Source organism: Cervus elaphus, chromosome 23 (genome assembly GCF_910594005.1).
Source record: "Cervus elaphus chromosome 23, mCerEla1.1, whole genome shotgun sequence".
Taxonomy (NCBI): Eukaryota; Metazoa; Chordata; class Mammalia; order Artiodactyla; family Cervidae; genus Cervus; species Cervus elaphus.
The window spans coordinates 65,205,344-65,232,483 of record NC_057837.1 but is presented as its reverse complement, the minus strand read 5'-3'; the positions used below and the strand labels follow the sequence as shown (position 1 = coordinate 65,232,483).

The window sequence follows — 27,140 nt, the reverse complement described above, 5'->3', positions numbered from 1 at the left end:
TTTGAAAAACAAAGACAAAAACAAAAAAACAACTTTATTTGACAAAAGACAAAAACAAGGTATTTACAGTAGTTTTTCGCTCAGATAATTCAACGGGATAACTGTGCTTCTCCTCCAGGCTTCTCTCACAACCAGACCAAGCAGAGCCTGCCCCACCCCCAGCCTCCCCATCATGTACAAGGGGGGATGCCAACCAGAATTCAGCAGCACGGCTCCCTCACCCCTTACGCCCTCTACTGCTCAGTGCACTGTGGGAAGGGAAAGTCCCCCCCACCCCCAGCCCAATACACTTCCAGAGTCCCCTGCTACCAGTGTCTTGCAACAGTCACGCCAGACCTGGGCTCACAGACACGGGGTGGGAAGGTAGGCCGGGCAAGCAGCAGCCTCCGCTAACCCTGAAGCTGCCATGTCCATTCTTCCCCAGTGGGGCCTCAGGAGGGTGAGGGTCCCTGATCCCCCTGGGACATGCAAGGAGGGGAGGCGGAAGAGAGAGCCTAGAAGACTCGCCTGCTAACAGAGAAAGAGCTCCTTCTCTTAAATAACCAATCCCCATTCCTACAGCAATGGGTGGGCCAAGCCACTCAGAAGTTGGGGAGCCTCCCTGAAGTCTTCAGGAAATCACCCCAGAAGGATAGAACACGTGTTGCTGCCTTTCTCCCGGCCAGGCCCACCCCATTCAGCCAACACCCAGGAACTGTGCTCCTGTGCCCAACCTGGCAACTTCAGGAAACTACAGGCTGAGTATCCTGACCTGTCTTTTGGCCCAGTAACAATGTTATTCATAACAAAAAATATTTCAGCTAATAACCTAGGATTAGTGTTTCTTAGGATATACTAGAAGATGGGGGTATATTGCTGTTGAATGCTATCAGCAATGAAACAGCAAAAAAAAAAAAGTGGGGAGGGGAAGGGAGGAGAATAAGACTTAACTGATCTTTCTCACTGTGAAGTTCAGGGCAGGGGCTTCTGCGGCTCCAATTTAAAGAAAGGTGCAAGAAAGAGACACTCACAGAGAACAGGCTTCATAACTGGCTTCTAGCCCCAGCCTCTCCCAAGGCAGGTCCACAGGCAGCGGGGGGCACCAGCCCACGCTTCCTGTGGGAATAGTCTCCGGCCACCATCATGGGAAAAGCTGCCCACGTAAGGGCTTTCGAACCAGTAGATGGCTCACTTCTCTCCAAGCAGGAGCTACAGGGAACTTTTTGACATTCTGGCCCCACTAAGCCAAGTTCCTAGAAGGAATTCAAAACCCAGGCTATGGGGTGAAGCTTTCAATAAAGGAGAAAAGATTAAAGAGGGAAATAAAAAAAAAAAACCACCCCACTGCCTCAGTCTAGCTTACCTCCCCTACCCCCACCCTCACCATACAGTACAAACAAAAACAAACCAAAAAAAAAACAAAAAAAAACACACCTGTTTTTATCCTCCTCCTCTGCTCTGCACGTAGAAGGTTTGGTCAGATTCTCTGTTGGACCCTCTCTGGTGTGGCTTGATCCCCTTCTGCACATGACGCAGAAAAGCCAAAGCCCATAAAAGTGTTTCTGCTTTTTTTTTTTTTGGGGGGGGGGGAGGGAACCAAACCAACAACAAAACAACCATTTGGAAATTTGCAGAGATTTAGATGGTCCCCCAAATGAAAACACTCCTTCCTTGTAAAACAATCCCCAGCTGCAGTGGTGAACTAGTCCCAGCTCATCAGGCAATGCACTCTCATTCCCCACACCGGGGCTAACTATGCCTGTTCATGCAAACCACAGCAAAGAGGGAAAAATAAACACAAAGTTTGGCAAAAACCTAAACATCCAACTGGACTCGGTTCTGTTACATCTGATCAGTACCTCTTTTCTTTTGTTCACACTTATGAACCTGGAATGTCCACACTTGGCTTAACAAAGAGAGGCCCTGTTAGGGGCAACTTGGACCCAGCATGGGTCTGAACGAGGCCAGTTTCCCGTGCCCAGCCCAGGAAAGCAGGCTGCAACAAAGGCGTCCTGGGGATTCTCTGAAGCAGCAGCAGCAGCAGCAGCAGCACCACGCCTGTCTCCCAGGTCTTGGTCTCGTCCCGGAGCAGGCCTAGAGAAACGGCAGAGTCAGCAGAGAGGTCCCGTCACAGCGCAGCGACACCGCCTGGTGTCTTCCTGCTGAAGACCTCCGGACAGAGGAGATGATCCTGATGTTTGGCAGTGATCCAAAGAAAACCCTCTGTGGGAAGGGGAACCAGAATGGAAACCCAGGACAGCGGGCTCGAACCTTGAGCACCCCTGCTGGCGGATGCCTACTTGGGGTTTTCAGGGACTAAGGCAATGGGAGTGCGCAGCAAGGGGGGTGACGGGTTCTGCTGCTTCTGGAGCTCCATCTCTGCCGCCCTCTGGAGCGCCACCTCCACCAGCAGCTGGAAGCCGCTGAAGTCCTCCTTGTCCTGCTCCGGGGGTGTGGGCGGGGGTGTGTTGAAGAGTCCGCCCGTGGGACTTCCAGCTTCGGCCCTGGTCAGCAGGGTGAGTGTGCTCCCAGGGGTCACCAGGGGCTTGGGGGGCTCCGGCTCCCCTTGTGGGAAGGCGGCTCCTGGCTTATCTCCCTGGCCGGAGTGGAGCGGCATGGAGCACATGGACAAGGAGAGCACGCTGGTGGGGGCTGGTACAGACACAGCCAGCACGGAGGGGCTGCCGCCTCGGGGGAGGGCCACATCGGAGGCCTTGCCCCCGCGGCGGGAAATGGTGTACTGGTTGGGGTCTTTGCCATCCTTCCGAAGCATGTCTGGGAGGAGCCGCCGCCGGGCGTTGATGAACCAGTTACAGATCTGGAATCAGAATGAGAGACCGGGATCAGGTTCCTCGATCGAAACCAGCTACAAAGCCCCTGTTCCAGGCCCCAGGAACACAGCAGCAAACAATTCAGGTACAACTGCAGCCCTCACACAGATGTTTGTTGGGAAGAGAGAGTTAAAGAAGCAGTCAGATAAATGAAAATAAAATGCAACCAGCCAATGAAGGGACAGCATGGCAGTGCTGATGGAGACAGGAATGGGAAGACCCGGTCAGGTTTGCGAGGACCCACGGTGGTGTTCTCTGAGGACAAGGCTCGCACAGCTCTCCAGTTCAGCCTTGCCACTGGCTGTCACTCACTCTCTAAAGTGCAATACCCCAGAACTTCCCTGGTGGTTCAGTGGTTAGGAATCTGCCTTTCAATGCAGGGTACGTGGGTTCAGTCCCTGGTCGGGGAACTAAGCCCACGTGTCACGACTACTAAGCCTGCGCCTCAACTAGAGAGTCCATGTACCTCAAACTACAGAGTCCACGCACTCTGGAGCCCACCTGCCACAACAAAGATGGTCTGTGTACTGCAACTAAGACCTGATGCACCTAAAATAGAAAGTATTTTTTAAAAAGTAAAGTAAAATGCAACACTATTATTCTTGTTCTAGAAAACTGCCATTTGTCTCCTACCACCTATAGAATCAAGTCCAAACTCCTGGGCCTGGGTATTAAACCCCTCCCCTGTTCGTGGCCTATCTTTCCAGCCCTTGTATAATTGTTAGTGTGAAACTGCTCACCAGCCTTTGTTGAGGCCCTGTGCTTAAAAAAGATAAAGGCTCCGTGCTTTTTTGCACACCACATTCGTTCTTTCTGGAACATCCACTTCTTTACCTGGAGAAGGCTTACTCTTACAAGTCTTGGCTGATCTAAATTGGGCTAGACAGAGGACATGGTTTTAAAACACATCTCTTCACCTACAGCTGCTGTGGGGCCTGACAGTTTTTTCATACTTGAATGAATGACACCATGAGGGCAGATAATTGTTTAGGAAGTGTGAACAGCTTCTGCACACCCAAGGGAAGGCACCTAATTATGGCATGACTACTGGCATCTAAAACACCAGCCTCTCATATCCCCTTTCCTCTCATTTACTCCCAACAGCCTAAAGTAACACTGATCGATCCTGTAACAGCTCACCTGGGCATTGTTTTAGAAGCTATGGATTAGACTAGGAAACAGTTTCTTAGCTGCGTGGCTGGTGTAAGCTCATAAATACAAAACCACTTTTCCCTTAAACAGGCAAATACAACCCCTTATCGTGTTTTCCATGTCCTTCTCCCTCTTGCCCTCCACTGGAGGAGCTACTGCCGGGGAAAGAGGCCAAATCCCTTTGCTGCTAACACCAAAGTACTGGAGAGAAGAAGAGACTGTGGGAGCGTGTTGGTGATGAGGGATGGGTATAGTGTGGACCATACCCACCCATCTAGGCATGTTTCTAGGCATTTTCGTTGAGAACGGTTCATCAGCAGTAGCCATTTAAGCACTGTGTGTGCGTGTGTGCATGCTAGATCACTTCAACCGTATCCTACTCTTGGCGACTCTCTGGGCCATACATCTATGCAATTCTCTGCTAACAGTTTTATCAGCCTTATGTGTTTGGTCAATTCCCATTCTACTCAAGAACATACATAAAGCTGAGCCTGGAGAAGTCAGGCAGGAATCCACCTCCAGCCAGGGCTCCCCAAGCCTGGCCCTTTGGACCTGGAGGAACAACAAGCCCTATTCTTTGGCATCTTTCTCTCAGGATATCCGAGTCCCAAAGCCCAGCTTCTTTCATTCACTGGAATGGCCAAGGTAGAACCTCTCACCTTCCTGTTTCCTCCCTTTCAGGACTCCGCGCTCACTCAGGATTTACGGAGTGCTTAGTGTATCAGGCCAGCTCTTGGTGCTGGGGATGCTTCTGTGAATTAAACAGACACACACTGTCCCGCGGAGCTTAAAGTCCATCTGGTTGTGGAGACTGGCAGTGAACAAACATCACCATCGCTGCCAAGAAGTGCCAGGAAGCAAACAGACAGGAATAAAAAGGTAGTATATAAAGATAAGAGCGACTTCTGTAGATAAAGGGTAGGGGAAGACCGAAACCTGACGGATTAGAAAGAGCCAGCCATACAGAGGCTGAGGGAACGATGTTCCAGACAGAGGGAACGGCAAATGTCAAGGCCCTGAGAGGCAGGAAAGGGTTTGGTGTAAGGAACAGACAGAAGCAGGCAGGGCTGACCCCACGAGGCCAGAGCACCATGGTTAACCACCAAAGCGGCCTAAACCATGAGTGGCCTGACCTAGTTTCCACATTGTTGGTTCTTCTCCTCAGTTCACTTCAGTCGCTCAGTCATGTCGGACTCTCCGTGACCCATGGACTGCAGCACACCAGGCCTCCCTGTCCATCACCAACTCCCGGAGTTTGCGCAAACTCATGTCCATTGAATCGGTGATGCCATCCAACCATCTCATCCTCTGTTGTCCCCTTCTCCTCCTGCCCTCAATCCTTCCCAGCATCAGGGTCTTTTCAAATGAGTCAGCTCTTCTCATCAGGTGGCCGAAGTATTGGAGTTTCAGCTTCAGCATCAGTCCTTCCAATGAATATTCAGGACTGATTTCCCTTAGGATGGACTGGTTGGATCTCCTTAAAGTTCAAGGGACTCTCAAGAGTCCAACACCACAGTTCAAAAGCATCAATTCTTTGGTGCTCAGCTTTCTTTATAGTCCAACTCTCACATCCATACATGACTACTGGAAAAACCATAGCTTTGACTAGATGGACCTTTGCTGGCAAAGTAACGTCTCTGGCTTTTTAATATGTCTAGGTTGGTCATAGCTTTTCTTCCAAGGAGCGAGCATCTTTTAATTTCATGGCTGCAGTCACCATCTGCAGTGATTTTGGAGCCCAAGAAAATAGTCTGTCACTGTTTCCATTGTTTCCCCGTCTATTTGCCATGAAGTGATGGGACCGGATGCCATGATCTTTGTTTTCTGAATGTTGAGTTTTAAGTCCGCTTTTTCACCCTCCTCTTTCACTTTCAAGAGGCTCTTTAGTTCCTCTTCACTTTCTGCCATAAGGGTGGCATCATCTGCACATCTGAGTTTGATGTTTCTCCCGGCAATCCTGATCCCAGTTTGTGCTTCATCCAGCCCGGCATTTCTCATGATGTACTTTGCATATAAGTTAAACAAGCAGGGTAACAACATACAGCCTCGATGTACTCCTTCTCCGATTTGGAACCAGCCTGTTGTTCCATGTCCAGTTCTAACTGTTGCTTCTTGACCAGTATACTGATTTCTTAGGAGGTAGGTAAGGTGGTCTGGTATTCCCATTTCTCTTAGAATTTTCCAGTTTGTTGTGATCTACAGTCAAAGGCTTTGGCATAATCAATAAGGCAGAAGTAGATGTTTTTCTGGAATTCTCTTGCTTTTTCTACGATCCAGCGGATGTTGGCAATTTGGTCTCTGATTCCTCTGCCTTTTCTAAATCCAGCTTGAACATCTGGAAGTTCATGGTTCACGTACTGCTGAAGCCTGGCTTGGAGACTTTTGAGCATTACTTTGCTAGTGTGTGAGGTGAGTGCAATTGTGCAGTAATTTGAACATTCTTTGGCATTATCCTTCTTTGGGATTGGAATGAAAACTGACCTTTTTCAGTCATGGCCACTGCTGAGTTTTTCAAATTTGCTGGCATGCTGAGTACAGCACTCTTTGAGTCATCTTCTAGGATTTGAAACAGCTCAACTGGAATTCCATCACCTTCACTAGCTTTGTTTGTCATGATGCTTCCTAAGGCCCACTTGACTGCATTCCAGGATGTCTGGCTCTAGGTGAGTGATCATACCATCATGGTTATCTGGATCATTAAGGTCTTTTTTGTATAGTTCTTCTGTGTATTCTTGCTACCTCTTCTTAATATCTTTTGCTTCTGTTAGGTTCATACCATTTCTGTCCTTTATTGTACCCATCTTTGCATGAAATGTTCCCTTGGTACCTCTAATTTTTTTTTTTTCTCTAATTTTCTTTAAGAGATCTCTAGTCTTTGCCATTCTATTGTTTTCCTCTATTTCTTTGCACTGAACATTTAGGAAGGCTTTCTTATGTCTCCTTGCTATTCTTTGAAACTCTGCATTCAAATGAGTATATCTTTCCTTTTCTCCTTTGCCTTTAACTTCTCTTCTTTTCTCAGCTATTTATAAGGCCTCCTCAGTCAACCATTTTGCCTTTTTGCATTTTTTTCTTGGGGATGGCCTTGATCACTGACTCCTATACGATGCCATGAACCTCCATCCATAGTTCTTCAGGCACTCTATCAGATCTTATCCCTTGAATCTATTTGTCACTTACACTGTATAATCTTAAGGGATTTAATTTAGGTCATACCTGAATGGCTTTAGTGGTTTTCCCCACTTTCTTCAACTTAAGTCTTCTCATGGTCCTGTCTTTTCTCTCCTCCTCTGTTTTTTTTTTTTTTTTAGTTCTACCACTTTATTGCTACCAACCCATCTCCCTCCACCCTTGTGCACACATGCTTAGTCATGTAACCCCATGGACTTCAGCCCGCCAGGCTCCTCTGTCCATGGACTTTTCCAGGCAAGAATACTGGAGTGGGTTGCCATTTCCTTCTCCATCTCCTCCTAGTTTATCAACAGATAACTTACAGAGCATGTAGCAGCTGCTGTAGGGAGAGGGAAAGACAGGACCCCCCCTTCACACACACACACCTGCCTTGTGCTGAGATGCCGGCAACTGTGTGGGCTGCAAAAACGTCTAACGTTCCTCTTACAGGTGAATGGACCAAAGGCCCAGTCTCCTCAGGGCTCCTGGACCAGTTTCCACCTCTGCCTATCGCCTTTCTCGGCTCATACCTTGGCAAGGCCTTGGGTACCACTACTCAAAGGGACAGCCACCTGTGACCAGAGCTGGCACCTGGAGATACATGGCTCCCTGCCCAGCAGCCTGCAGCCACACTTGCTCTTAGAGGTGAGCCAAGGACGGCACTGGACTCCAGGTCCTGTCAGGCTGGGAACGCTCCTGGGCAAGGCAGCACCAAAGGCTGCTTGTTGCTTCTCTCCCTCTCCATTCCAGCCTAGAAAGACCCTGCCTCTGCGGTTCACATTTACTCCGCCTTCCCTCTCTGGTCCTCTCAGAGCGAGCACACACATGACAGCAGCCATCAGCTGACGGGGCCGAGCTGCTCACTCCAGTCCTGGCTGCGGTGGCAGGAGGGCCCTGAGGGAGGAGTGAGACTGAATAGGCTAAGAGGACAAAGGAAGGAAGGACTTTGATATGAGGTACCATGCCAGCCATCTCACTTGTGATATGTTTAATCTGCAAGCAAGCCTCGACAGTAGTAAGCAGCGTCCCCAAAGTACTGCAGAGCGACCCAGAACTCACAGATGAAAGAATCTGCCCCAAGTCACACCGCCTCCAAGTACAGAGCTGGGGGTCAAGTCCAGGTCTTTTGGCTTTAGGGGCCCTCCTGTTCTTCTCATTCTCATTTGCTGTGTCTTACTGAATAGAGGAACAAAATGGAGAGCTGAAAGTCATCATCGTAATCCTAAAAGCAGACACTTGTTGAACAAGACAAAACAGACAGTAAGGAGGCTGCCAAGTTTTCCGCAGGCCAGGGTGAGCTTAGGAAGGGGGCTGTTCTTATGCTGTTCCCTTCTCAGAATTAGAAGCCAAAATGGGAGGTGCAGCTAGAGGCTAGGTGCCCACGCATCTGCTGGTAAAGCCAGGCTCCCCTCCAAACGACTGTGCTGCTGTTCTGAACATCTCCCATCGAACTAACTCACTCTTCTACCTGGTGGCTCAGCGGTAAAGAACCTGCCAGCAATGCAGGAGACACAGGTTCAATCCCTGAGTTGGGAAGATCTCTTGGAGAAGGAAACGGCAACCCGCTCCAGTATTCTTGCCTGAGAAATCCCAAGGACAGGGAAGCCTGGTGGGGCTACAGTCCATGAGGTCACAAAAGAATCAGGACCTGCTTAGTGACTAAACAACAAGTTTATGAGACAGCTTCTGTGATGAGCTCCATTTTATTTCAGCTGTTGAAGAAACAGAACCCCGATCAGGGAGATTCAGTAACAAGTGCAAAGGCTGGGATGTGGTCCAAATAGCCTGGTTCCAGGCAACAACCATGTGAAAAACTAAAGACAGTCAGCCCGAGGCCCTTCCTCCTTGCTCAGAGGCTTCCATCTCTCTGTCTCCAGCTGCCTCCCCATCTACCTGTGCCCCAGGAGAGCACTGCCCCTCTCCCCCTTAGCCCAGGATGTAGCAGAAACATGACCAGGGTTGAGAGGAGCAAGGGACCAGTGTTTCTGTCTTGAGCGCAGTCGTGTGGAGGGGAGCCTGGCTTTACCAGCAGATGCGTGGGCACCTAGCCTCTAGCTGCACCTCCCATTTTGGCTTCTAATTCTGAGAAGCGAACAGCATAAGAACACCCCCCTCCCCAAGCTCACCCTGGCCTGCGGAAAACTTGGCAGCCTCCTTACTGTCTGTTTTGTCTTCTCATCCGATAGAAATGCACAGTTGAGGGAGGCAGGGGAAGGGCCCAAGGCCCGAGTGTACCACCAGGGCCAGCTGTGATAACAGGCTGTGTGGATTTTCTGCAGCTCCCTCTGGCTGCTTAAATCGGGGGGGGGGGGGGGGGGGGGGGAAAGCACGTGACATGCTCCAGCTCAAGGTCCCTGAGGAGTGGGTAGGAGAATGCCAAGGTGAATTCTGTGATTGATACGGCAAAACACAGGCTGGGTGCCTGAAGACTGTCCCTACCATAAAGCAGGGCTCTGTCTGAAAGGCTGCTGCCCTGTCAGTAGCTTTTTTTTAATCAGTGGCCCAGATGAAGGATACAGAAGGAATCACTGTGGCAAATGGGAGTGGGAGGGGCACTAGGGAGCCGATGAAGGCCATGAGGATCAGAGCAGGTCTTTTGAAGGCATGTGAGTGGTTTTTTTTTTTTGGCTGTGTCACGCACCATGTGGGATCTTAGTTCTCCAACCAGGGATCAAACCCAGGTCTCCTCCATTGGTAGCGTAGTCTTAACCACTGGACCACCAGGGAAGTCCCAGGAGTGCTTTAACTTTAGTAAGTCTTTTCAGCTGGGAAAGACAGAAGTAAAAAGAGGGGAAAGAATGAGGGCACAGAGAGACCTTTCCCAAACATCCAGTCCCTCCACCTGAGTTGTGACCATTCCTATCTGGGTGCTCCTAAAGGCAGCTGGCTATGTTAGATCACCTTAAGGGTGATTTTTAAAAACTATATATTCTGCTTTATAGATGGGGGATAGAGGAGGGTGGAATCAGGAATGTGTTGTTTTTTTTTTTTTAGGAATGTATATTTTTAAACAAGCTTTCCAGAATTCTGCCACCCAAGTTTAAGAACCAATGGTTTAGCCCACTGGTTTAACTTGTCCTAGTGGGCCAAACCCCGTATTTAAGCAAAAAAGTTTTATACAAAAAGCTCAGAAAACAAAACAAAACACACAGATGAAAAGCCTTAAGGTGGGGAGACAGTGGTTACCTGCAGGAAGAAGCCGGGAGCCTGCCTTTGGAGCCTTTCAGAGTAAAGAGAGCAGCTTCGAATGGTAAAGGCGCAGTGATAAAAGAATTCGCCTGCCAATGCAGGAGATCTAAGAGACACAGGTTTGATCCCTGGGCCGGGAAGATGCCCTGGAGGAGGGCATGGCAACCCACTCCAGTATTTTTGCCTGGGAAATCCCATAGACAGAGGAAGCTGGCAGTCTGCAGTTCATAGGGTCATGCCTATGCATGCCAGGGCAGGGCCAGGCTACCCCCTGGCCACGCAGCAGGTCACTACAGCTTTGGTCCCTCTCTGGCCCAGGACAAGTATCAGAGGGACTGCTGACCCCACCTCCCCGATCCTTCACGTCCGTCAGGATTCCAGATTCAGCTTCCTGAGAGAAGCCTTGCCTACCAGGGCAGTTCATCTGACACCACACTGGAAATTAACTACACTGAATCCTTAGTCCTTTGAATAATGCCTTCCCTCCCCCTGGGGGTAGGGTGGGCGGGGGGGGGGGGGGGGGACAGTGCCTGTTCTACTGTGGTGTTTCCAGGACACAGCATCAGGTCCGGCACAGAGCATCCCCCATCAATACTCCACACGGTGGAGGGAAATGGGCCCAACCTCCCTGCCACGCTTACCTTCCCTCCCCAACAGGCAGCCCCTTAGAACAGTTAGGAAGCACAGCAATACAGTGGGCTTAGAGGGTGTCACTGGGGCCTGTGAAAATCCTTCACAAATGACTTTTTGCTTTCACCCTCACAACTGCCTAGCCCGGGGGCAAGTACCAGCAAACCAGTGAGTTAAATGACTCATTGACTTGCTAATGAGATTGCTCCTGGGCCAGTTAAAGGAGACAATCAAAAGGGACGTCCCAGGGGAGAGAGTGAACAAGCTTGGCAAAAGCTTGATGCTGGCTGGAGTCAGGTGATGGATGCCAGAGGTGTTATTACAATATTCTCTTACTTTTGCAGTTATTTGCAAATGTTCTTAATAAATAATGGAAATTTTAAAAATTAAATACAGGAAAAAGAGATGCTTCCAGGGACTGGCTTACACCAACTTTTCTAGGTTGAGGAGCCACTGCATTTCCGTACTTCTGAAGTCCTCATTGTTGACATTTTCAACAGTTTAATCTTCTCTTTGTCACTTCAAGAATTATTTACTGAGCATCTACCAGATACCTGGCATTAAGCTAACACTTAGGATGTATGATAAATAAGACTAGGCTTCTGGAGTTTAGTGTTCTAAAAATCATTCAGGGCTTCCTTGGTGGCTCAGAGGGTAAAGAATCCACCTGCAATGTGGAGACCTGGGTTGGGAAGATCCCCTGGGTTGGGAAGATCCCCTGGAGAAGGGAATGGCAACCCACTCCAGTATTCCTGCCTGGAGAATCCCCATGGACACAGGAGCCTGGCATGGACACAGGAGCCTGGCAGGCGCAGAGTCGGACAGGACTGAGTGACTAAGCACAGCACCAGTGACTAAGCTTCCGAACTCCCAATGCAGGGGCCTGGGTTCAATCCCTGGTCAGGGAACTAGATCCCACACGGAGCGACCACGACCAGTCACAGTAAAATAAACCAGTCACTTTTTAAAAAAAAGGCCATCAGTCAATTCCAAATGCTGACCAGTCCTGGTGCTGTGGAAGCACAGAGCTCCTCTAGGGGTCAGGGGTCTCCCTGGTCAGGGGTGGAAGCAAAGGGGTCTGGGTATCTGTCAGGGTGACAGGAGCATGGGAGGCCAGGGATGAGGCCTGCTCCGCAGGCTGGTACAGCAGCCACTGAAGGGCTTTAAGCAGAGGGGTGACAGGTGACCCAGGTTGAATCAGGGTAGGAGAGAAGCCATATTCCTGAAATACTGGCTTCCCTGGTGGCTGCAGTGGTAAAGAATCCACTTGCCAGCGCAGGAGACGCCAGTTCAATCCCTGGGTCAGGAAGAGCCCCTGGAGGAGGAGGAGATGGCAATCCATTCTGGCATCCTGGCCTGGGAAATTCCATGGACAGAGGAGTCTGGTGGGCTACAGTCCGTGGGGTCGCAAAGAGTCAGACACGACTGAGCAACTAAACAGCAGCAGCAAGTATATTGGAACTGGTGAGACCAAACGAGCTGAGAAAGGGCTATCAGGGGGAACTCCTTAGAGAAGGAAGGATCCAGCTTGGAGAAATTAGGTGTTATCAGTCTGGGGTGCCGGTGAGACCTTCAAGCAGGGGTGTGTGTGGCTGGCGCTGCTTGGGATTCACAGTACAGTTTTCATCAAGAACGCCAGTCGGGGGACTTCCCTGGTGGCCCAGAGGCTGGGCGTCCGCCTCACAGTGCAGGGGACGCAGGTTCGATCCTGATCGGGTAACCAGGATCCCACATGCTGCGAGGCAGCTAAGCCCAAGCGCCACAACTCCTGAGTGCTCGTGCTACACCCAAGACCTGACATGGTCAAACAAATAAATATTAAAAAAAGAATGCCACGCGGCCCAGGCTGCTCCTTAACTCTCAGGGTGGCCACCTCTGAAACCCCTCCCACCAGCGGAGGCTGAGACCCAGCCGGCCCTTCCGCAGAAGCCTCCAGTCTGCAGCAGCTAATCCATGTCCCAGACCTACATTTCTGTAATGCAGGGATCTGGGGGCGTGGCATCCGAGGGGCCCACAGAGTTCTGCACAAGAACTCGTTTGGTTTGGTCTTGTTTCCATTTTGGTCACAAGTAGCAGTGCTGTGGCCTCTGGCCACCCAGGTTTGCTCAATTCTGGAGCCAGGCAGTGCCTCTGTCTCCCTACTCATCCTAGGGCAGCCAACAACACACCATCCACCACTTGATATTAATGCAGTTGGGTGGAATCCCATTCCTTTTACATTTCTTTACCTTGGAAAACTGGTTATTTTACAGTTGTGTATAAGAGCAAAACAAGTAGTTTTTTTTTTTTTTTCTTTAAAACCCAGTTTTATGTTTGTACATGCTTAAAGAATGTGATAAAAATTATTCAAGTCAACACTGTGAGGTAGGCAAATCCATGAAAAGTATTTTCTTTAAGAGAAGTCAGTACATTATTCAGGCTTGAGAAATACTGTCCCTTTAGCAATTTCAATAAAGTGTGACAGGTGATTTAGCAGCACAGGTAGAGGCATATGGAATACACAGCAGTGGCCTCCACCCTAGGCTGGGGGAGTCAGAGCATGAGTTCATGAGAAAATGCCTCACCAGAGTAAGCCAGGCTCAAGAGAGGTCAAGAAGAAACCAAGGGAGATGGCTCAGAGGCTGCAGAGTTCAAGGGCCCGAGAGACAGGAGGAACAAGGCTTCGGGCAGAAGACTGGCAAGAGGCTACCTAGGTAATCCTGGCTCTTAGGCACCTGTCTTTGGCCTGTGCTGTTCTATATCCTTTGAGTTAAAGTCCACCTCTTCTGGGAGGCCTTCTGAGACTCCAGGCCTGCTCAGAAGCCCTGCCCTCATCTCTGCTGCCATCTGTCCCAGCAGTGATCACTTCTCCCAAACATCAGTGACCAGGTCTTCCCCAGCTCCCATCCCAGACTAGACACTGCCCAGGGTAGGCCTGTGTCTGGGTCCTCTCTGGGGCCCCAAGCTCTGCCCAGCATATAGCACTTGTCGGTACACCGAGGGTCTCGGAACTGCTAGGCAAGACCTGTGATCTAGGAGAGGATGAGAGGAAGAGCAGAAGCACCCGCCCTTCCTGAACACCTCCCAGTAAGCCTGGAATTCTTCTCGGTCTGGCGCCCTGACCTACTATCAAAGTGCTACCAACATCTCCCTTTCTCAGATGAGGAAACACGAAGCTCAGAGAGGAGGCAATGACTTGGCCAAGGTCCAGGCTTTCTCTTGTGGAGAAGATGGGATCCGAGTCAGGGTCTGTAACTCTAGAGCCTTTCTCATAGACAGACTCCTATTAACCACTGCCCAGCAGGTATAAAGTCAGGTGACAGGAATTCAGAGGGCTGAATACTCACCATGAGGCTTTGTAGAAGAGGGAAAACAGCTGGAAGATGTGGGCGGTTCGGAGTCGGGTAAGGGAATGAGAGGTAGGGCCATGGACTGGAGGAACGGGCCAGGAAAGGAGAGAAGTGGGAGGGGAGGCGGCGGGCATGGAGGTGCGCCCCTGCGAGGCCGGGGGCCCGCTCTGGGTCGGGTGTCTTACCTCAGCATCATGAAAACAGAACACACACACCTGCAGGTCAGCAACAGGGACAATTCAAAGTAGCTAATTCCCCTCACTCTGACCAGAAGTGGGTAACAGGCTCCTTTGAGCGTCTTCATGTTTGTGGTTTACAGAGCACTTTCACATCCAGTTCTGAATCTCTTCCTCACAGCAGTTCAGTCAGGCAGTCCAACCCCACTTTACAGATGGGAAATCAAAGTGTGGTTCACAGCTTCTGCATGGCAGAATGGGGTTTTGACCCCAGAATCTCTCCCTTCTGCCCTTTCCTTCACTGTGATTCCAACTCCTTTTTAACCAATCTGCAGATCACCAACTGCCCCTGGAAACCAAACTGCCATCCAAGCACCTGTCTGGGGCTGGAGGCCAAAGCCCAGACACTCACTGCCTTTCCACCTTCTCTTGGTGTCCTGTATTAATGATGACACCCAGACATTAATAACAATTCCCTGCCTCTTCAGAACGCCCCAGAATCTGAAATCTAGCTGTGAAGTCTTCACACAGTTGTCTTCCTGTGAGGCAGAGAGGCTGGCTATTCTCACCTGACCCAAGAAGAAACTGAGGCCCGGGGAGGGGAGGTGACCAGCCCAAGGCCACACAGCTGAGTCAGTGACAGGCCTGGGATGGGACCAGAACCTGAGTCTCCTGCGATCCCCTGCTTACCTGCAGCACCGACAGGTTGGTCTGTCCAGAGAGGCTCAGCTTCTCCTGCTCTGAGGGGTAGGCGTTGTAGCGGTGCAGGTACAGCCAGTCCCGGAGGATCTTCACCGACTCCTTGGGCAGGTTCCCTCTGCGCTTCCTCTTGCCTGCCAGGGAGAGGAGGCCTTCCTCCTCGCCCAGGTCACTGTCCGACATGGTGTCTAGGGGCGAGGCGAGACCTCAGGCAAGCCTGAAAGAGGTGACAAAGGGGATGGGGACGTTATTACCACGTGCTGCCTGTGACCCTTCTCTCAGCACGTCATTAGAGCCTGGGACGCCAGAAATGGGGTAATCGAAACTCAGTCTCAGGCCACACCAAAGCTTGGGCAAGGTAGAAGGAAGAGCCCAAAACGCCTCTAGTTCATCAGGCCAGAGCAAACTATTGAAACAAATGGTAGATCATTAATAAATAGAACCAGACAGTAATTACAGCTACCACTGAGGCCTGTTTTCTGCGCTCTGTACTGAGCACTTCACATTTGTTATCTCATTCAGTCCTCACACATGCCCTTGTGAGGGAGACAGTAATATGATCATCATTTTATAGATAAGAAAAACGAAGGCCCAGAGAGATCCAGAAAGTCATCCAAGATACTATGGCTGTTAAACAGTTACCATGGGACCCAGTAATTTCATGCCTAAGGTAGCTGGTTATGAAGACAAGTGAAAACCCATGTCCACACAAAACCTTGTACAACATTATTCATAGTAGTCAAAGGTGGAAGCAACCCAAGTATCCTCCAACAGATGTATGGATAAATGAAATGTGGTCTACCCATAATACAGTAGAATATTATTCAGCTGTAAAAAGGAAGTCTCGATACAGGCTACAGTATGCATGAAATTGCAAATATGCTAAGTAAAAGAACCCAGTCACAAAAAACACATACTGTATGATTCTATTTTTATGAAATGTTCAGAATGGGCTGGAAGGGAATAGAAGAGTAATCACTAAAGGGTATGAAGTTTCTTTTCCAGGTGATAAAATCATTGATCTATTTGCTTTTAAATGTGTAAGCTAGGGACTTCCCTGGTGGTATAGTGGATAAGAATCCGCTTGCCAATGGAGGGAAAACAAGTTTGATCCCTGGTCAGGGAAGATCCCACATGCCGAAGAGTTAGTAACTAAGCCCATGCACTACTACTAAGCCCGTGCTCCACAACGAGAGAAGGCACCACAATGAGAGGCCCTCGCATCACAACGAAGAGGAGCCCCCCTCCACCATCCAAAGCAACTAGACAAAGTCTGTGCGCAGCAACGAAGACCTAGCACAACCAAAAAAACAAAAGTGTAAGCTGTATGGTATGTGAATTATACTTCAATAAAGTTGTTATAGAAAAAAAAAAATCTGACCTCCAGGATGTGGTATGGAAGCACAGTTTGGACCCTGATGGCTTGCCCTGCCCCCATGCCTTCCTGCTTCCCAGGTCTCCCAAGACCCAGTGTGGAGTCTGGAAACCCTATCAATCTCCACACTCCTATAGCAATCCATGCAACATTTACTGTGTACCTATTGTATACCCTGCAGAAATGTTGAATTATCCCTACTGGTTTTCTCTCTGACATTCTTCTTCGTCATTTAGACCTTGGTCTGGTCCCAGAAATCAGTGCCTCAAAAATCCGGAAAAATGAGCAAAGGCTGGGCTCTGGTTCCTCCAGCTTGGCTGTGTGACCTGGGGCAAGCAACCTTCCCTCTCTGGGCTTGCGTCCTAGTCAACTGTCAGTGGAAGGAAGGTGTTTCCCTAGACACTCCCAACTCAGTAGCTCATCCTCCTCATCCCCCCCCCCCCCCAAGGTTCTCCTTCCCCAACGCAGTAAAAGATCTACATTTTTAAAACCAAAAAAAAGTTCCAGGACAAGCTGATGCCAGAATCTCAAGGCTCCTCCCTCCTCAGCCTTTTAACAGCTCCCTCGCAGTCTGGGCCAGCAGACTCTGGCATCTCCCAGGTTTTGTTTCCTCGACTTGGGCCGGAGCCCAGATATCTGGGCTGGCTAGGCCAGGCTTTCGAGGGAAGGGTCTACTCTCCCAGCCAGGCCACCTGGAGGTGAGACAGGCACTGGTGAGAGATGCCACTCCTCAGAGAGCACCACCAGCAGGCTGCTTTCTGAGGTCAGGTTTCTGAGGTTTAGCTGGCCAGGGCAGTCAGGACCTGAGCTCAGGCAAGGATGCAGCCCTGGCAGGCTGGGAGTTTACGCGAGGTGATCTGCACAAATTCCACCCTGGCTGCCAATCAAATCCTAGTCTGCGGGGTTCCAGTGGGTGGCCTGCGGAGATGACCCTGCACAGACTTCCCCACCGCAGTGTCTGCGACCCAGCCATACACCGACAACTACAGCAGACACCAGTCACAAACCCCAAGCAGGGAGGTTCACCACACACACACCCCACACTCCCACCCAGCCTCACACCAGGCAACTCTTAACAGCACTCCCGATAACTGGCACCAGCCCATCGCCCAGCCCCTGGAACCCCCACGATTTCCACCGACAAATCCAGCAGACATACAGTTTACAAATCCCACCTTCAGCACGAACAACTGGTACCACGCAACCAGTCCCTGGATATACGCCCACTCAAGAACTCCAAACGACTCACCCACCCACAAACTCTCAGACTGGGAAAACTCCTGACCGCATCACACCAGGGATCAGGTCTTACCCTCACTGGCCTGCGGCAGCACCCTCTGAACACAACACCCGGGGCACCACTCCACGACGCCGGACCTGCAAGCACTCCCGCACCGACTTTCTGACAACTCCCTGCAGCTCGGCCGACACTCCCCCGGGCCGAGCCCTCGCGCGGCGTTCCCAGAAGTTCACACAAAGCGCGCAGCCTCCCCCGCGGCCCAGACCCGAGTCGGAGCACATGGCTCCCGGGGCGGCGGGGGAATCGGCCTTCGCTCGGGGCGCCGGCACCCCTCGCCCCCCCGCCCCGCCACCCTGCGTCACACTCGGCGCTTCGGCTCCCCGGCGGGCCCGCCACCCCTGTGGGGCGGGGGCTCGGGAAGAAAGAAAACTCACGTGTCTGTCCCGGGGCAGGAAAAAGTTTGGTTCCCACCCTCCTTCCCCCGCCGCTCGGCGCTGGCTGATCTTCGGGGCGCGGGGCCGGCCGAGCCTGCGCGCTCGGCTTTGTGCTCCGAACTCGGCCCGGAGGGGGAGGGGAGGGGGCTGGGCTCCCACCTCCGCACCGCCCCCCCACCGCACCAGCCCTGCGCCCAGACTCCATGTTGGCCGCCCCCTGCCCCGGAGACTGCGCGCTTCCCCCCCCCGAGGGAGGCTCGGCTCCGACTCGGCCTGCCCGAAGGACCCGGCGCGCACAAACTTTCTTCGGGTCGCCGGCCCCACGCGCCCCGCTCCCTTGGCCCGCCCGGGAGTGACAGATGCCTCAGAGACAGACTTTCCTTTGTTCCAAAGGAAAAGGGAACTCGCGCGGGCTCCCCGGCCCCCCCCCAGCTCCGAGACCTTCCCGCTGCCCCCACCCGCAGCTGTCACTCTCGGGGGGCCCCTCCCCGGCCCGGCCGCGGCGGGGGGTGGGGGGGCGACCGGCGGTTAGCAACGTGCACTTTTGAAACCAAACAAACCCGCCCCCCGCGCGCTCAACCCCGGCCCCGGGGCTGGGTAGGCCCTCTCCCGGGGTGGGATCCTCGGGAGCTGGGTACCCTCCCCGACCAAGGGGCCCCAAGCGAACTTCCTCCGGGAGGGGGGGAGGGCGGGAGAGCCGCGCCCCCCCGTACCCCGACCGGCCCCCACCAGCACACCGCAGTCGGGACTCAAACACACCCGGGCTCACACACCCACAATCGCACGCGCTAGGACGACGCCCCCTCCCCCGCCTGGCGGAGAGAAAGAAACTTTCCAAGTTGTCCGCGCGCCCCCCCCGCCCCCATCCGCCCCCCCCCCCAACTCCGGCGTCCCGCACTGACTTTCCCCCAGCGGCTTTTCCGTCCACGAGGCCTCGGGCTCGGTCCCGGGCGTCCCGGCAGGGGGCGGGGGGCGCCGGGGGAGCGCGCCGCGTACCTGCCGGGCCTGACACTCGGGCCTGACAGCTCGCGGCTGGAAAGCACCTCGCGGCCTGACGTCAGATCCCCTCTCCTCCCCTCGGCGCTCGGCTCGCCCTCCCCCACCCGCCCGGAGGGAGAAAACAAACTTTGTGCGGAGCGCGGTGCGCTACGCCCACCCCCCGCGGGGCGGGCCTGCGGAGGCTGGGGGCTCGGCCCCGCCCACCGCGCCCGGAGGGGGCGGGGCCGGGAGGGCACCTTCTTCCTGCGCCCACCCCCGCCCGCAGGAATGCTGCATGGCCTCCGGAGAGGAGCGCTGGGGACCCCGGTCGGGACCGTCCGCTTGGGGGGCAGGAAGTGGCCCGTTCCTCCTTTCGGAGAGCGTTTCCGGAGCGCCTACTGTGTGCCCCACGCTGGGGGGTGGGGGCCGTAATGAGGAAGAGAAGTCATGCAGATCCTAACGTTTGTTAGTCTGTTCCCTCCACCGGGATCTCCCGCCGGCGGGTTGATTGTTCCCATTGCTTGGAGAGGAAACTGAGGCCCAGTTGGTCCGGGGATTTACTGCCCGCCCCCTAACTGGTGAGGACTTCGGTCTGAATGTGACGCTGGTTCTGTCCTCAAGGTCTCATAGAGTCGGATAGAGGTCACCCCTCGGACACAAGCCCAAAGCACGTAGCCCTAGAGTTCATCACACAAGGGGCAATCAAAGCGAAAGACAGCCAGTGTTTAAGGAGTGTTTGTAAGGCAGTGATGTTTAAGCAGTGACGTTAAGCGAGGCACTGCCTGTGTCGCCCTCGGCTCTTGCGGTAGGTGCTGTTATATGTCAGTCCTTGGTTTGCCCGTGAGCGGTTCTTAGCCATTGCTTGTTACGCGGTCAACCGGAGTCATTCAGCCCAGGTGTGTCCATAGCGCAGGCCAACCCCTTATCTGATTGAGACCGGCCCTTGAAGGAGGCAGACCACCTGAGGGCTGTCAGTGCTCCTGGCTGGTATCTTTTTCCTCTGCCCAGGATACCCAACTCCAGTATCTGTCCCTTGGTCTTCCCCAACCCTGCCAGCACTCTTCCCTGCTCTTTGCTCTCTGTTCCACATACTGTGAAATAATCTGTTGACCAACCTGCTGGCCTTTCAGGGAAACTTTGTGCCCTGAAGAGCCTAGCACAGAGTCAGCCTAAAAATGGGCAAGGCCTTTGCTGGGCCTCTGGTTCCTCATCTGGTCCCAGATGATCTAAGACCCTTGAGCTTGGAAATCAGCAGCTTTGAAATGGCTTTTGGTTTTAACTGCACTTTAACTATGGAGAACTCAGAAGAAAGATCTAGTTTGCTCCCCAGGCCCTAAGCCCATCAGAATGCTGATTAAATGATTAAGGTGCACCTGGGTTCCCCATTGAAGCCAGACCAACCTGCAAATGCTTAGAACCCATTCGGCCACTCTGCTTTCCTTGCTGTGATCGCCAGGGTGCCAGTACTGCCGCCCAGTGCTTCCATTTCAGATGGGGAAACCACGGCCCGACTAGAGGCCCCAGACAATTTATTGGGGTGCTCTGTCCACAGCCTTCTGAGAGAGAAAGGGAGGTTTACATGAAGTCTCAGGTAAGAAAGGTAAAATCCTCAAGACCCTGGTCACTAGGATCACAGAGGTGATGGGGGCCTAGGTAAGGGGGACCTGGAAGGGGAAACAGCTGCAGCCAGATGAGCCTGGCGTTGTGACTGTTCCCAGCACATGGCGACAGGCCTGGTGTCGAGTGCATGGGATGACCCTGTGTCTTCAGCCAGCGGCGGCCCCCTAGGCCAGTGTTTCCCAGCTCTTGTGCTACAGCAGGTATCAACCCATCTGGATGATGGGAAGGGAGCAGCTCCTTCCTCCTTTTAGCCTGCAGCACAGCCACCTGGGAGCCGATAACAAAGCAGCTTCAGGAGCCCCTCCCCAGACTTCCTGGAGGGGGAGGGGGAGTCAGGAGGTACTGGGCGGCTGGTAGTGTATCAAGATGGTGCATTGTAAACAAATTCCCCAGGTAAAGCCTAAGTACTCCTAAGAGTTTGAGAATTACCGTACAATGTTTCTCAACTGGTAAGTACCAGAATTTATGTGCATCCTTTAAGCCAGGAAGTGTACTTCTAGGAATGTCTTGAGAAATGGTTGCAGAACAAAGATGAATGCTTACACAAGATTGTTCTTTGCAGCACTATTTACTTTGGTGGAAAATGTGAAATAACTACCTGCCTCTCACTGGGAGCCGATTGCTTACAGTCACTCTGGGACCTCCGCACAGCGGTATGTTGTGCTGGGGTAAGTCTGAGCGCTAACCTAGGAGATGGCCTAGGTTTATTTATTATGTCGCTTTGTGGTGTCCTAGCACGAAGGGGGTTTGGGTATACTTGCTGAGAACTTTCATGGGAAAACTTTTTCCAGCCGGGGAGTTATTTTGTCATTTTTGTCTCACCCAGTTTTGCGCCCTGCCCTGCTGCCTTTTTTCATGTGGAAAAGCAGTGTCCTTGAGAGGGAAGGACTGGTGTGATGAACCTGGGGTCCTGACTCCTGCCGGTCTGGGGTGGAGCTTGGAAGGGAAAGAGGTGGGCGGGGCCTCAGCTAACCTGGTGGCCCCCAGGAGGCCATTTTAGGAAGAGTCCCAGGAACTCAAGGGCCCTCGGGCTAGAAAAGGGACTGGACCGGTTGCATAAGGCAGGCCTGCCTCTGCACCTGAAAACCCAAATCAGAGGCTCATTGCGATGGGGGGTCTTTCTTGATTGTTCCTGTTTCTAGTGAACTTGATTGTTGCATAGGTTCAAATGAATGTCATGCAAATGTATTTCCCTTAAAAAAAAAAAAAAAGGAATAAAAAAGGAACTTCCCTGGTGATCTAGTGGTTAAGGCTTCCATGCTTCCAATGCAGGTTGCACCGGTTTGATCCCTGGTTGGGGAACTAAGATCCAACTTGCTGTGGGCCGAGGCCCCCAAAATGGAAACAACAAAAAAGCCAGCCAGTACCTTTTTCACCCGTTAGTTTAGTTGCTCAGGCGTGTCCGACTGTCTGCAATCCCATGGACTGTAGCCTCTGTCCGTAGAATTCTGGCAAAAGTACTGGAGTGAGTTGCCATTTCCTTCTCCAAGGGATCTTCCCAACCCAGGGATTGAACCCAGGTCTCCTGCGTTGAAGGCAAATTCTTTACTGTCGGAGCTACCGATGGAAATGGGGAAAGGGCCCAATATTCACCAGAAGCCAACATGAGCCAAAGTTACAGCCAGTGGCATAAAGGAGATGGGGCTCCGGGGGCGAGAGGGGAAGCATCCAGCAAAGGCCAGGGTCAGTAAGTAACTCAGGGAACAGCTGTATTGGATTGGCTTGAAGGGCCTTGAAGCCCGAGGTGAAGAATTTGGATTTGGCAGTGTGGTAAGTAGGGAGCTCCTGAAGGTTTCGAGACAGTGGCTGAGGAGAGGTGGCAAGAGATGGGAGGCAGGGTGATCAGGTGAGGCAGATCTGAGTAATTGAGACCAAACAGATGGCCACTTGTCTCAGGTCTAGGAGATTTGTGGCTTTTTCCTCTGAGGTTCTGCATTTTCAGCTCCTGTGAATTTCAGTTTATCAACATCTTACTTTAAAAGCCTTGTAGTATTTTGTTGAGCAATTACAATACAATTTGCTTAGCTTTCTCCTAGTTGTTGGGTATTCACTTACTCATCTCATTTTTCAAAAAGTATTTTTTTACTTTTTGGCTGCGTTGGGTCTTGGTTGCAGCTCGTCGGCTTCTCTGATTGTTGTACGTGGGCTCCAGATCTCCGGCTCGGTGGGCACTGTGGCTTCCCAGGTGGCACCCGTGGTACGAGAACCTGTCTGCCAGCGCACATTCAGTCAGTGCGGGAAACGGAAGAGACTCGGGTTCGACCCCCGGGTCGGGAAGTTTCCCAGGAGAGCACGGCAACCACTCCAGTATTCTTGCTTGGAGAATCCCATGGACAGAGGAGCCTGGAAGGTCGCAAAGGGTCGGATATGATGGAAGCGGCTTAGCACACGTGCAGGCATGGTCTTAGTCGCCTTGAGGCACGTGGGATCTCAGTTCCTCCACCACAGATCTAACCCACATCCCCTGCACAGGAAGGTGGATTCTTGACCTTTGGACCACCAGGGAAGTCGCCTCATTCATCTGATTTTTGAGCATCCAGTGCTTTGACAGGGTGTGCTTGAAGCTGGCGAACCCACCCCCTAGGTTGTCGTGAAGGGTTTGGGCTGCAGCACCCAGTGGTGGAAGTGGTATGGGAATTGGGGTTTGGAGATAACTAGCCTGGTGATAGAGGCAAGTCATCCAAGGCCACTGAACCTCAGTTTTCTCGTCTGTGGAAACATCTGGCTTTGGTGGGGGTAAGAGAAAATAAAGGATGTGTAAAAACCCTTTTGTGAATAGCATCCAGAATTTGTAGAAGAGCAGATACCATTATCAAGATGTCTTAGCTCTGCTGCTGCTTCTTTTTTTTTTTTTAGTGATTAATTTATTTATTTTTAAGAGGGGCCAAAGCTCCTCTGGGTCTTCGTTGCTTCGTGTGGGTTTTCTCTGTTGTGGTACTTGGGCTTCTCACTGCAGTGGCTTCTCTTGTTTCGGAGCTCAGGTTCAGCAGTTATGGCACAAGGGCTTCGTTGCCACTCAGCATGTGGGATTTTCCCAGACCAAGGATTGAACCCATGTTCTGCCTTGGCAAGCAGATTCTTAACCCCTGGACCACCAGGGAAATCTTCAGTTCTGCTTCTAACAGCTGTGTGGCATTTGACACTCCGAGTTCCCACTTCTTTCTCTTTGTCTGAGGGAATTGAGAGGGTAGGTCATAATAATCCTAAAGGTCTCTTCCTTCTTTGGCATTTACCATCTGAGACTTAAATGTTTTTGAAAGCAACATATTGTATATGTAAATGTCTATTTGCCCATAGTTCAGGCAGCACTGTGTTAAAGATTTGAACGCTAGATCAAGATTTTAAAAATCTTTAAAATTGTTATCTTTTCAAGATTAAGTGGTGAGGAATATTACTTAAAAATGGTATATGTCTGCATGACTTTCTTAAATAGTTTTCTAGTTACAGTTGATTATCTGATTTTCTTGTGCAGTTTGTGTTTCAGATGGTCCCCAAGTTACAGCATCTTAACTTGGGGATGTTGATGTGGCAGGGATGAGTCAGTAACCTGCGGGTAGAAATACCACAGTCTCTTCTCTTGATGCTCTCTGGCTTCTAGCCAGGTTAATTAGCGAGTGTTCTGCTTTTAATTCGGGGGTTGAAAAAAATCCCTTTCTATTTTTCTGGTAGTCCCTACCTGTAAACCTCTGGGTCCTACAGAAATGAGCCTCCAGAGCTGGCTGCTGTGGGGACCGGGAGACTTATTGATTATATTTTTCTTCATTCTTTTAATTAGGGTCTCAGGTGATAGGATAGATGGGAATCAGATTCTATTTGGCATGCTTTCATCTTTTTTATATATGGGAACTTTCTTACCTCCTAAAGTATGTTTTGCATTATAAAAGCAAATACACTGTGTTAATTATGGCAAGTTGAACAACACCAAAGCATAGAAAGAAAAAGTGAGTGACCTCCCCATCATTCCCACCTTCCTGCATTAGCAGTGATGGCAGGTATGTTTTCTTCCTTACCTTTCTCCGTGTTCATGTAGACACATGCAAAAAGATACACACATCCTGAGAGGTGTTTTTCTCTCCTCCCTCTTATTTAAATTTTTTCCTGATTGTCAACAATTGCAGTTAACATTTTGAAGTAAATATCTTTGCAATTCTGAAAATTTCCTTAAATAGATTCTCTGAAGTGGAATTAATGGGACGAAGAGTTGGAGTGCATATTTGTAAGGCGTGTTAACGAAGTGCTCTCCTTAACAACATTTCTAGTGTTTGAGTGCTTGTCTTACCTTGTCCTTAGCCGCGAGTGTTAGCAGGTTTGTGTTAATCTCTGCTCGTTTGATGGCTGAAGAATCGTCTTTGGTTCTATTAATCTGCATTTTAAAATAATCTATTTTGTCTGTGCTGGGTCTTTGCTGCTGCGCAAGGACTTTCTGTAGTTGCAGTGAGCAGGGGCTCCTCTAGTTTCAGTGCTTGGGCTTCTTGTGGCGGCTTCTCTTGTTGCAGAGTACGGGCTCCTCTAGGGCACGTGGGCTTCAGTAGCTGTGGTATGTGGGCTGAGTAGTTGTGGCCCACGACAACAGTTGCCCTGAGGCATGTGGAATCTTCCCGGGCCAGGGATTGAACCCATATCTCGTGCATTGGTAGGTGGATTCTTAACTACTGGACCACCAGGGAAGTCAAATGTTTGTACTTTAAGGACCCTTACTTGCCTCTGTCTCTTCCAAGGCCCTGAAGAGGTCATATGTTTTCATAAAATGTACAAGTTAAGAAATTGCTGTTGTAATCACCTAAGGGGTTTCCCAGGTGGCTCAGTGGTAAAGAATCTGCCTGCCAGTGCAGGAGACTCAGGAGATGCGGGTTCAATTCCTGGGTGGGGAAGATCCCCAGGAGGAGGAAATGGCAACCCACTCCAGTATTCTTCCCTCGGACAGAGGAGCCCCGAGGGCTACAGTCTATAGGGTCACAAAAAGTCGGACACGACAGCACACATTCCATCACCTAAGACCACGGTCTTATTCCACCATGACCTCCCTCCTCACTGTTCCCCTTGTTCGTAGTGGCCTTCTCTTGGCTCTGGCCACTGTTCCTGATCTACCTAAAGGTTCAGTTAGAATGCCTTTGCGTGCTTGTGTGCTTAGTCAGTCAGTCTTGTAGCCCACCAGGCTCTTCTGTCCATGGAATTTTCCAAGCAAGAATACTGGCGTGGGTTGCCATTTCCTCCTCCAGGAGGTCTTCCCCATCCAAAAATCAAACCCTCGTCTCCTGTGTCTCCTGCATTGCAGGCAGATCCTTTACCCACTGAGCCACTGTGGAAGCCCAGAATGCATTTAGGTTGGGTTTATCTATTTATGTAATTTGCAGTCACTTCCACCAACAGTTCAAATACCGACAACTGTTCTGGTAGAGGGAAGGCTTTCATGACACAGAGCTGCAGGAACAGAGGGGTTAATAGTAGCACCGTATAAAGATGTCCTACAGAATCCACACCAGAGGTACCTAAGTAAAAGAAGATATGACAGGGTTTGAAACCTCGAGTCAGAAGCTGGCCTATAGCAAATTCTTCCAATCATGGAGATGATAAAAATGGAAGCAGAGGGCTCAGTTTTTAACCAACACTTATTAAAAATGGAACTTTACTTCTGCCAAGAATGTACTTAATAATGCAGCGTACACAGTTATACGTGTACACGTCAGAAGAAAAACTGAGTCATCTTTATTTTCTCTCTATAAAAATTGTATTACAAAGCTATTATCATAAGGCCAAAGAAAGTACCCCCAGGGACTTCCCTGGCAGTCCAGTGGCTAAGACTCTGCACTCCCTATTCAAGGGGCCGAGGTTCAATCCCTGGTCAGGGAACTAGATCCCACATGCTACAGCTTAGACCCTGTATGCTGCAGTGAAAACTGATGATTCCACATGATGAAGCTAGAACCCAGCACAGCCAAATAAGTAAATAAGTGTTTTTTCTTTTTTCTTAAAGTGCCTCCAGGGATTTCCCCGGTGGCTTAGTGGTAGAGAATCCGCCTGCCAGTGTAGGAGACACGGGTTCGATCCCTGATCTGGAAAGATCCCACATGCCGAGGAGCAACTAAGCCCGCACGCCACTCCTATTGAGCCTGTGCTCTAGAGCCCTCGAGCCACAACTACTGAAGCCCACACGCCTTGGGCTTGTGCTCTGCAGCCAGAGACGCCGCCACAACGAGAAAGCCTGTGCACCGCAACTAAAGAAAAGCCCGAGCAGCAACGGATACAGCGCGGACAAAAATAAATAAAATTATAAAAAAAAGAGAGGGCTTTTAAAAGTGCCCCCAGAAGTAGGAAAAAAGGCTACTTTTGTGATAGT

At 51.1% G+C, this 27,140-nt stretch overlaps 1 protein-coding gene across 4 annotated transcripts; it reads right to left on the bottom strand.

Annotated features, from left to right (window-relative positions):
- On the bottom strand, positions 1–19,364 carry TGIF2 (TGFB induced factor homeobox 2). 4 transcript variants are annotated; one of them, XM_043884413.1, is made up of 3 exons: positions 19,108–19,364; positions 15,148–15,373; positions 1–2,797 (listed from the first exon to the last, which is right to left on the bottom strand). In XM_043884413.1, the coding sequence occupies exons 2-3, from the start codon at positions 15,337–15,339 to the stop codon at positions 2,276–2,278; spliced, it is 714 nt and encodes a 237-aa protein (XP_043740348.1). In that variant the 5' UTR covers positions 15,340–15,373; positions 19,108–19,364; the 3' UTR covers positions 1–2,275. The 4 variants fall into 4 exon arrangements, with proteins under 4 accessions (XP_043740348.1, XP_043740349.1, XP_043740350.1 ...); XM_043884414.1 differs by having other exon boundaries at positions 19,202–19,364; XM_043884415.1 differs by lacking the exon at positions 19,108–19,364 and adding an exon at positions 18,206–18,603.
- Positions 19,365–27,140: the final 7,776 nt, after the last annotated feature.

Excerpts from the sequence above, each read along its gene's own strand:
- TGIF2 (XM_043884413.1), bottom strand. The coding sequence starts at position 15,339 with ATGTCGGACAGTGACCTGGGCGAGGAGGAAGGCCTCCTCTCCCTGGCA. Across the intron at positions 2,798-15,147 it reads CCAACCTGTCGGTGCTGCAG|ATCTGTAACTGGTTCATCAA; the intron begins GTAAGCAGGGGA and ends TTCTGATTCCAG.